This window comes from Sturnus vulgaris, chromosome 35 (assembly GCF_052056855.1).
Source record: "Sturnus vulgaris isolate bStuVul1 chromosome 35, bStuVul1.hap1, whole genome shotgun sequence".
In the NCBI taxonomy this organism is placed as follows: Eukaryota; Metazoa; Chordata; class Aves; order Passeriformes; family Sturnidae; genus Sturnus; species Sturnus vulgaris.
The window spans coordinates 128786-139170 of NC_142277.1; the positions used below are offsets into that span (position 1 = coordinate 128786).

At 52.1% G+C, this 10385-nt stretch overlaps 2 protein-coding genes across 5 annotated transcripts in view; both read right to left on the reverse strand.

Moving 5' to 3' along the window:
* The window catches only part of SPTBN4 (spectrin beta, non-erythrocytic 4), a 43227-nt gene extending 41049 nt beyond the window's left edge, over positions 1-2178 (reverse strand). For 2 of the 4 annotated variants that reach the window (XM_088155187.1, XM_088155186.1), the window contains exons 1-4: positions 1931-2175; positions 1751-1842; positions 1135-1215; positions 899-1014 (exon numbers count right to left, since the gene is read on the reverse strand). In XM_088155187.1, coding sequence (XP_088011313.1) covers positions 899-1014; positions 1135-1215; positions 1751-1842; positions 1931-2083 — 442 coding nt within the window. In that variant the 5' untranslated portion in view covers positions 2084-2175. Of the gene's footprint in view, positions 1-898; positions 1015-1134; positions 1216-1750; positions 1843-1930 lie in introns of all 4 variants that reach the window. The other 2 variants (XM_088155185.1, XM_088155188.1) reach the window with 2 other exon arrangements.
* Positions 2179-3398: 1220 nt separating this feature from the next.
* On the reverse strand, positions 3399-9969 carry LOC148220539 (spectrin beta chain, erythrocytic-like). Its single transcript, XM_088155192.1, has 3 exons — positions 9262-9969; positions 5577-5728; positions 3399-4022 (listed from the first exon to the last, which is right to left on the reverse strand). The coding sequence occupies exons 1-3, from the start codon at positions 9641-9643 to the stop codon at positions 3906-3908; spliced, it is 651 nt and encodes a 216-aa protein (XP_088011318.1). The 5' UTR covers positions 9644-9969; the 3' UTR covers positions 3399-3905.
* Between the last annotated feature and the right edge of the window lie 416 nt (positions 9970-10385).

The window sequence follows — 10385 nt, forward strand, 5'->3', positions numbered from 1 at the left end:
AATATAAAAAACCCCCCAAGATTCCAAAAAACCAAAAACGAGCGCGTGGAGGTGGAGACGCCTCCACACGGCGTGGGTGGAGAGATGGACAGAGGGACAGACTGACAGATGGACAGAGGGACAGATGGATGGACACTTGGACACATGGACACACAGACACACGTCCATCTGTCCATCAGTCCATCTCTCTGTGTGTCCATCTGTCCCCGTGTCCGTGTGTCCCCGTGTCCCCATGTCTGTGTGTCCCCATGTCCATGTGTCCCCATGTCTGTGTGTCCCCATGTCCATCTGTCCCCGTGTCCCTGTGTCTGTCCCCATGTCCGTGTGTCCCCGTGTGTCTGTCCCCGTGTCCCCGTGTCCATGTGTCTGTCCCCGTGTCCGTGTGTCCCCATGTCCGTGTGTCCCCATGTCCGTGTGTCCCCGTGTCTGTGTGTCCCCATGTCCATGTGTCCCCATGTCCCCATGTCCGTGTGTCCATCCCCCTGTCCCCCTGTCCGTGTGTCCATCCCCGTCCCCGTGTCCGTGTGTCCATCCCCCTGTCTGTCTGTCTGTCCCCCTGTCCCTGTGTCTGTGTGTCCGTCCCCCTGTCTGTCTGTCTGTCCCCCCGTGTCCGTGTGTCCATCCCCCTGTCTATCCATCCCCCTGTCCCCGTGTCCGTGTGTCTGTCTGTCCCCCCCTGTCCCCATGTCCGTGTGTCCGTCCCCCTCTCCCCCTGTCCCCATGTCCCCCTGTCCCCGTGTCCGTGTGTCTGTCCCCCTGTGTGTCCGTGTGTCCGTACCCGTGTCCGTGTGTCTGTCTGTCCCCGTGTCCCCGTGTCTGTGTGTCCATCCCCCTGTCCGTGTGTCTATCCCCCTGTCTGTCTGTCTGTCTGTCCCCCTGTGTGTCCGTGTGTCCGTACCCTCGGGGTCCAGCAGTTTGCTGAGCCCCAGGTGCTGCTCGGCGGCGTTGAACGCCTGCTGCAGGTTGTAGGTGGCGTTGGACTTGGTCAGCTTGTGGAAATCGATGAGGTCCGGCCTGCCGGGGGGGTTGGAGGGGGGGACACACGGTCACTTGGGACCCCCAGGACCCCCCTGGGGTGACCCCAAGGTCCGGGGGGGGTCACTCGTGGGGTGCCCCCCAGGCCCCGGCGCTGACCGGTGCCGGTGGATGAGGGCGTTGAAGGCCAGGCCGTCCCTCCAGCTCGTGGTGAAGTTCTGGATGTTGACCTCGGGGTAGCTGTGGGGACACCGAGGGGACACCAGGGGGGTCAGCAAGGGGTCAGCAGGGGTCACCAGGGGTCACCGAGGGGTCAGCAGGGGTCACCAAGAGACACCAGTGGACACCAGTGGTCACCACTATCCCCAGATGTCCCCAGGTGTCCACAAAGGTCACCAGTGGACACCATGGACACCAGTGGTCGCCATCTGTCCCCAGTGGCCACCATCTATCCCCAGTGGTCCCCAGTGGTCCCCAGTGGTCCCCAGTGGCCACCATCTATCCCCAGTGGTCCCCAGTGGTCCCCAGCCGTCCCCATCTGTCCCCAGTGGTCCCCAGTTGTCCCCAGTGGTCCCCAGTGGCCACCATCTATCCCCACCTGTCCCCAGCTGTCCCCAGTTGTCCCCAGCTGTCCCCATCTGTCCCCACCTGTCCCCAGTTGTCCCCACCTGTCCCCAGTGGTCCCCACCTGTCCCCATCTGTCCCCACCTGTCCCCACCTGTCCCCAGTTGTCCCCACCTGTCCCCACCTGTCCCCACCTGTCCCCAGCCCTCACCCCGCCGTCTTCATCTGGCACCAGAGCAGCAGCGCGTCCTTGGCCGAGCGCGTCTCCCGGTTGTCCTCGGTCTTGATCTTGATCACCTGGATCTGGTGGAGGAACCGTCAGGGCGGGGGGGACTCACCTGGGCGCCACCAGGACAGGGAGGGGACAGACCTGGGGACCCCCTGGTGGCACCTGGAAGCGCAGGATGATGGTCCAGATGAGGCCCAGCGTGAGGCGGTGGTTGCCGTCCACGATGTCGTGCGAGCCGACGTTCTCCAGGTGCACGCGCTGCTCCTTGAGGAACTGCAGGGCCTTGTCCACGTTCTCCAGGGAGTGGATCCGCATCCGGCCCCGCGTGGGCCGAGGCTGGGGGGACACGGCGACAACTGGGGTCAGGGAGATCCCAGTTCGGCCCAAACTGGGAATGGGGAGGTCCCAGTTCAGCCCAAACTGGGAGCAGAAAGGTCCCAGTTCAACCTAAACTGGGGGTGGATGGTGAGGAGGTCCCAGTTCATCATGGTGGGAATGGAGAGATCCCAGTTGAACCCAAACTGGGAATGGTGGGAGCTGGGGGTGGTGGGGAGGTCCCAGTTCAGCCCAAACTGGGAGCAGAGAGGTCCCAGTTTAAGCCAAACTGGGAGCACTGGGACACGGCTCCTGGCGCTGCTCCTTGAGGAACTGCAGGGCCTTGTCCACGTTCTCCAGGGAGTGGATCCGCATCCGGCCCCGCGTGGGCCGAGGCTGGGGGGACACGGGGGGTTGAGGGGTGGGAGAGGTCCCAGTTCAGCCCAAACTGGGAATGGAGAGGTCCCAGTCCATCATGGTGGGAATGGAGAGATCCCAGTTGAACCCAAACTGGGAATGGGGAGGTCCCAGTTCAACCTAAACTGGGAGCAGAGAGGTCCCAGTTGAACCCAAACTGGAAGCAGAGATGTCCCAGTTCAGCAAAACTGGGGGTGGATGGTGAGGAAGTCCCAGTCCATCATGGTGGGAATGGGGAGGTCCCAGTTCAACCCAATCTGGGAATGGGGAGGTCCCAGTTCAGCCCAAACTGGGAGTGGGGAGGTCCCAGTTCAACCCAAACTGGGAATGGGGAGGTCCCAGTTCAGCCCAAACTGGGAGTGGGGAGGTCCCAGTTCAACCCAAACTGGGAATGGGGAGATCCCAGTTCAGCCCAAACTGGGAGTGGAAAGGTCCCAGTTCAACCCAAACTGGGAATGGGGAGATCCCAGTTGAACCCAAACTGGGAGCAGAAAGGTCCCAGTTCAACCTAAACTGGGGGTGGATGGTGAGGAGGTCCCAGTTCCATCATGGTGGGAATGGAGAGATCCCAGTTGAACCCAAACGGGGAATGGTGGGAGCTGGGGGTGGTGGGGAGGTCCCAGTTCAGCCCAAACTGGGAGCAGAGAGGTCCCAGTTTAAGCCAAACTGGGAGCACTGGGACACAGCTCCTGGCGCTGCTCCTTGAGGAACTGCAGGGCCTTGTCCACGTTCTCCAGGGAGTGGATCCGCATCCGGCCCCGCGTGGGCCGAGGCTGGGGGGACACGGGGGGTTGAGGGGTGGGAGAGGTCCCAGTTCAGCCCAAACTGGGAGCAGAGAGGTCCCAGTTTAACCCAAACTGGGAGCAGAAAGGTCCCAGTTCAACCTAAACTGGGGGTGGATGGTGAGGAGGTCCCAGTCCATCATGGTGGGAATGGAGAGATCCCAGTTGAACCCAAACTGGGAATGGTGGGAGCTGGGGGTGGTGGAGAGGTCCCAGTTCAGCCCAAACTGGGAGTGGGGAGGTCCCAGTTGAACCCAAACTGGGAGCAGAAAGGTCCCAGTTCAGCAAAACTGGGGGTGGATGGTGAGGAAGTCCCAGTCCATCATGGTGGGAATGGAGAGATCCCAGTTGAACCCAAACCGGTGATGATGGGAGCTGGGGGTGGTGGAGAGGTCCCAGTTCAGCCCAAACTGGGAGCAGAGAGGTCCCAGTTGAACCCAAACTGGGAGCACTGGGACACGGCTCCTGGCACTGCTCCTTGAGGAACTGCAGGGCCTTGTCCACGTTCTCCAGGGAGTGGATCCGCATCCGGCCCCGCGTGGGCCGAGGCTGGGGGGACACGGGGGGTTGAGGGGTGGGAGAGGTCCCAGTTCAGCCCAAACTGGGAGCAGAGAGGTCCCAGTTTAAGCCAAACTGGGAGCACTGGGACACGGCTCCTGGCGCTGCTCCTTGAGGAACTGCAGGGCCTTGTCCACGTTCTCCAGGGAGTGGATCCGCATCCGGCCCCGCGTGGGCCGAGGCTGGGGGGACACGGGGGGTTGAGGGGTGGGAGAGGTCCCAGTTCAGCCCAAACTGGGAGCGGGGAGGTCCCAGTTCAGCCCAAACTGGGAGCAGAGAGGTCCCAGTTGAACCCAAACTGGGAATGGGGAGGTCCCAGTTCAACCTAAACTGGGGATGGATGGTGAGGAGGTCCCAGTCCATCATGGCGGAAAAGGGGAGGTCCCAATTCAACCTAAACTGGGAATGGGGAGATCCCAGTTCAGCCCAAACTGGGGGCGCTGCTCATGGCGACGCTGACGATGACGATGATGATGCTGGTGATGATGATGGTGATGACGGTGACGATGACGATGGTAGCATGGTGATGACGATGATGATGATGTTCACAATGATGCTCACGGTGATGATCACGGTGCTGTCATGGCAACAGTGATGATGGTGATGATGACGATGGTGATGATGACACTGAGGATGCCACTCATGCTGTTGATGATGATGAAGATGATGGTGGTGATAGAGGACAAGGATGACGACGATGATGATGATGATGATGATGATGATGATGATGATGATGATGGTGGTGATAGAGGACAAGGATGACGATGATGATGATGACAATGAGGATAATGATGATGATGATGGTGGTAGAGCACAAGAAGGACGATGATGATGCCACCAATGTCAATGATGATGATGATGATGATGATGATGGAGATCAAAGAAGACAATGATGATGATGCCACTCACGGCAACGATGACACCAACAACGACAACAACGACAACAATGACAACAATGACAACAATGACAACGACCTCAACGATGACGTCAACGATGACGATTTCAATGACGATTTCAATGACGACGGTGACAATGATGACAAAGATGATGATGATGATGATGATGACACACAATGATGATGACGATGATGAAGAAAATGACAAGAAATGACGATGATGATGGCACTCATGGCAACGATGACGACAACAACGACAACAATGACATCAATGATGATGACAATGATCACAATGATGATGATGACATCAATTATGGCAGCGACAACGATGATGATGATGATGATGATGACAATGATGATGATGACGATGACAACAGATGATGATGACGATGCCACTCATGGCAACCATGACAACAACGACAACAATGACAACGACGTCAACGATGATGACAATGATCACGATGACGATGACGTCAACGATGATGACATCAGCAATGATGACAACGATGACGATGACAACGACGATGATGATGAAGATGAAGACAACATAAAACGATGACGGTGGCGATGCCACTTCCGCCAACGGTGACAATGACGACAACAATGATGACAATGATGATGACGTCAACGATGACGATGACAACGACGACGATGATGATGATGAAGATGATGAAGACAACAAAAAACGATGACGGTGACAATGCCGCTTCCGCCAACGGTGACGACAACAACGATGACGATGACGAATCAACAACGACAACAACGACCGCAACAACGACAACGATGACAACGACAACGATGACGACGATGATGATGATGAAGATGACGATGAAGGCTCACCAGGGTCTCCCCCGAGAGCACCTCCAGCAGCCGCGTCAGCACGAAGCCGTCGCGCAGGTCGCAGTAGAGGTCGCCGACGCGGCAGGCGGCGCGCGCCAGGTGAGCGTTCACCCACTTGGTGAAGGTTTTCTTCTGCACCGCGTCGCGCTCGTCTGGGGGGCAAGAGAGGTCACCCCAAAAACGGCACAAAAACATCCCAAAAATGGCACGAAAACATCCCAAAAACGGCACAAAAACATCCCAAAAACGGCACGAAAACATCCCAAAAATGGCACGAAATCACCCCAAAAACGGCACGAAATCACCCCAAAAATGGCACAAAAACATCCCAAAAACGGCACGAAAACACCCCCAAAAATGGCACGAAATCACCTCCAAAAATGGCACGAAATCACCCCAAAAATGGCACGAAATCACACCAAAAATGGCACAAAATCACCCCAAAAATGGCACGAAAACATCCCAAAAACGGCACGAAATCACCCCCAAAAATGGCACAAAATCACACCCCAAAATGGCACAAAATTACCCCAAAAATGGCACGAAAACATCCCAAAAACGGCACGAAATCACACCCAAAAATGGCACAAAATCACACCCCAAAATGGCACAAAATCACCCCAAAAATGGCACGAAATCACCCCCAAAACGGCACGAAATCACCCCCAAAAATAGCCCAAAAAGGGCACAAAAACACCCCCAAAAATATCCCCCAAAAATGGCACAAAATCACCCCCAAAAACACCCCAAAAACGGCCCAAAAAACATCCCCAAAACACCCCAAAACCACCCCAAAAATACCCCAAAAATGGCACAAAAACACCCCAAAAATACCCCCAAAAAATCCCCAAAACATCCCCAAATCACCCCCAAAACATCCAAAAAAATCCAAACCCACCCAAAACCACCCTAAATTCAACCTGAGACCCCAAATCCACTCAGATTCACCCCAAAAACATCCAAACCCACCCCAAATTAAACCGAGACCCCAAAACCACCCAAACCCAACCTAAATTCAACCGGAGACCCCAAAATCGCCCCAAACCCCTCCAAAACCACCCCAAAATCACCCCAAATCCACCCCAAATTCAGCCTGAGACCCCAAATCCACTCAGATTCACCCCAAATTCACGCCAAAACCACCCAAACCCAACCTAAATTCAACCTGAGACCCCAAAACCACCCAAATCCACCCCAAATTCAACCTGAAACCCCAAAACCACTCAAATCCACCCCAAAATCCCCCCAAATCCCCCTAAATCCACGAATCCACCTCAAATTCAACCTGAGACCCCAAATTCCCCCAAATCCCTCCAAACAACCCCAAAATCACCCCAAACCACCCCAAATTCAGTCTGAGACCCCAAATCCACCCCAAAATCCACCCAAATTCACCCAAAACCACCCCAAAATTCAACACGAAACCCCAAATCCACCCCAAATCCACCCAAACCCACCAAAATCACCCCAAACCCACCCCAAATTCAGCCTGAGACCCCAAAACCCCTCAAATCCACCCCAAAATCCCCCCCAAACCACCAAAATCCCCCCAAAACACCAAAACCCCCCCAAATCCACTCAAATCCACCCCAAATCCACTCAAATCCACCCCAAAACCACCCAAAATTCAACCTGAGACCCCAAAACCACCAAAATCCACCCCAAATCCACCCCAAAATTCCCTCCAAATCCCCCCAAATCCCCCCCAAAACCACCAAAATCACCCCAAAACCACCCAAAATTCAACATGAAATCCCAAATCCCCCCCAAATCCACCCCAAACCACCCCAAAATCCCCCCAAATCCCCCCAAAACCACCAAAATCACCCCAAAACCACCCAAAATTCAACCTGAAATCCCAAATCCCCCCCAAATCCACCCCAAATCCACCCCAAAACCACCAAAATCACCCCAAAACCACCAAAATCCCCCCAAATGCCCCCAAAATTCACCCCAAAATCACCCCAAATTCAACCCGAGAAATTTTTTAGGTATTTGGGGGGGGGGGGGGAGAATTTTTCGAGATTTTTTTTGGGGGGGTCAATCCAGGAAATTTTGGGGTTTTTTTTTTTTGGGATAATTTTTGGGGTTTTTTTGGGCTAATCCAGGAATTTTTGGGGGGGTTTTTTGGGATCATTTTTGGGGTTTTTTGGGTTAATACAGAATTTTTTGGGGTTCTTTTTTGGGGGGTTAATCCAGGATTTTTTGGGGTTTTTTTGGGGGATAATTTTTGAGGTTTTTGGGGGGAGTTAATCCAGATTTTTTGGTTTTTTTTGGGTTAATCCAGATTTTTTTTTTTTATTTTTTTTTTGGTTGATCCAGGATTTTTTGGGATCATTTTAGAGATTTTTTGGGGGGGGGTCAAACCCTGATTTTTTGGGATAATTTTTGGGGTTTTTTTGAGGTTAATTCAGGATTTTTTGGGGCCATTTTAGAGATTTTTTTTTTGGGATCAATCCATGATTTTTTTGGTTTTTTGGGGAGTTAATTCAGGATTTTTTTGGGTTTTTTTGGGGGGTTCAACCCATGATTTTGGGGTTTTTTAGGGAGTTATTTTTTGGGATTTTTTTTAGGATCAACCCCTTTTTTGGGGGGGAATTTTGGGGTTAAATCCAGGATTTTGGGGGATTTTTTTGGGGTATTTTTAAAAAATTTTTTTAAATTTTGGGGGGGATTTTTTGGGGCAATATTTAGGATTTTTTGGGGGTAAATCCATAATTTTGGGGGATTTTTTGGGGTATTTTTTTGGGGTAAACCCATGATTTTTGGGGGATTTTTTTTTGGGGGGGGGATTTTTTTGGAATTTTTTGAGGATTTTTTTGGGGGCTTTTTTTTTTAATTTTTGGGGGTTTTTGGGGGGATTTTTTTGGGGGCAATATTTAGGATTTTTTTGGGGTAAACCCATGATTTTTTGGGATTTTTTGGGGGGATTTTTTTGGGGGTAAACCCATAATTTTTTGGGGATTTTTGGGGGGATTTTTTGGGGCAATATTTAGGATTTTTTGGGGACAAATCCATGATTTTTTGGGGGCAATATTTAGGATTTTTTGGGGGGGATAAACCCATAATTTTTGGGATTTTTGGGGGGATTTTTTTGGGGATAAACCCATAATTTTTGGGATTTTTTGGGGGGATTTTTTTGGGGATAAACCCATAATTTTTGGATTTTTTGGGGGGATTTTTTGGGCATAAATCCATAATTTTTTGGGATTTTTTGGGGGGATTTTTTTGGGGATAAATCCACGATTTTTTGGGATAAACCCATAATTTTTGGGATTTTTTGGGGGGATTTTTTTGGGGATAAACCCACAATTTTTGGGTTTTTTGGGGGGATTTTTTGGGGATAAACCCATAATTTTTGGGGATTTTTTGGGGGGATTTTTTGGGGCAATATTTAGGATTTTTTGGGGGATAAACCCATAATTTTTGGGTTTTTTTGGGGGGATTTTTTTTGGGGGGATAAACCCATAATTTTTGGGGATTTTTTGGGAGGATTTTTTGGGGATAAACCCATAATTTTTGGGATTTTTTGGGGGATTTTTTGGGGATAAACCCATAATTTTTGGGATTTTTTGGGGGGATTTTTTTGGGGGATAAACCCATAATTTTTGGGATTTTTTGGGGGGATTTTTTAGGGATAAATCCACAATTTCATTTTAATTTTTTTTTTCTGTTCCCCACTCACCAGCCAGGGCCTTGATCCGGGAGCACTCGAAGATTTTGGGGTCTCCCCAAGCCGGGGGTCCGGGGGGGTCCCAGGGGCCGTTGTTGTTGTTGGGGGGAGGGGCGGGGTCGGCGTTGTCCAGCTCGGCCATGGGGGGAGGGGCCCCCAAATTTGGGGGGAGGGGTCTCCCCCCCCAATTAAAAAAAAAAAAAAAAAAATGGGGGGAGGGGAGGAGCTGGAAGAGATTTTGGGGAGGGGGGGAGGGGGGGAGGAATTTATGGGGACCCCTCCTTGAAATTCTGAGAGACCCCAAAATCCACTGAGACCCCCTCCCCAAAATTCCCTGAGACCCCAAAATCCTCTGAGACCCCTCCCCAAAATTCCCTGAGATCCCAAAATTCATTGAGACCCCTCCCCAAAATTCTGTGAGATCCCAAAATCCCCTGAGACCCCTCCCCAAAATTCCCTGAGATCCCAAAATTCATTGAGACCCCTCCCCAAAATTCTGTGAGACCCCAAAATCCCCTGAGACCCCTCCCCAAAATTCCCTGAGACCCCAAAATCCTCTGAGACCCCTCCCCAAAATTCCCTGAGACCCCAAAATTCATTGAGACCCCTCCCCAAATTCCCTGAGACCCCAAAATCCTCTGAGACCCCTCCCCAAAATTCCCTGAGACCCCAAAATCCTCTGAGACCCCTCCCCAAAATTCTCTGAGACCCCAAAATCCCCCAAAACTTCTCCCAAAATTCCCCCCCAAAATCCACCCCCAAAAACCCCCTGAACTCCTCAGGACCCCCCCAAAAAATTCCCCCAAGACCCCCCAAAAATTCCCTCCAAGACCTTCAGCAAACCCAAAATTCCCCCCAAAATTCCCCCAAAATTCCCCAAAATTCCTCCAAAATCCCCCCCAAAATTCCCCCAAATTTTCCCCCCAAAATCCCCCCAAAATTTCCCCCCAAAATCCCCCCAAAATCCCCCCAAAATTCCCCCAAATCCCCCTAAAATTCCCCTAAAATTCCCCCCAAAATTCCCCTAAAATTCCCCCCAAAATTCCCCTAAAATTCCCCCCAAAATCCCCCCCAAAATCCCCCCAAATCCTTCCAAAAAATCCCAAATTCCCCCCCCAAAATCCCCCCGAAATTCC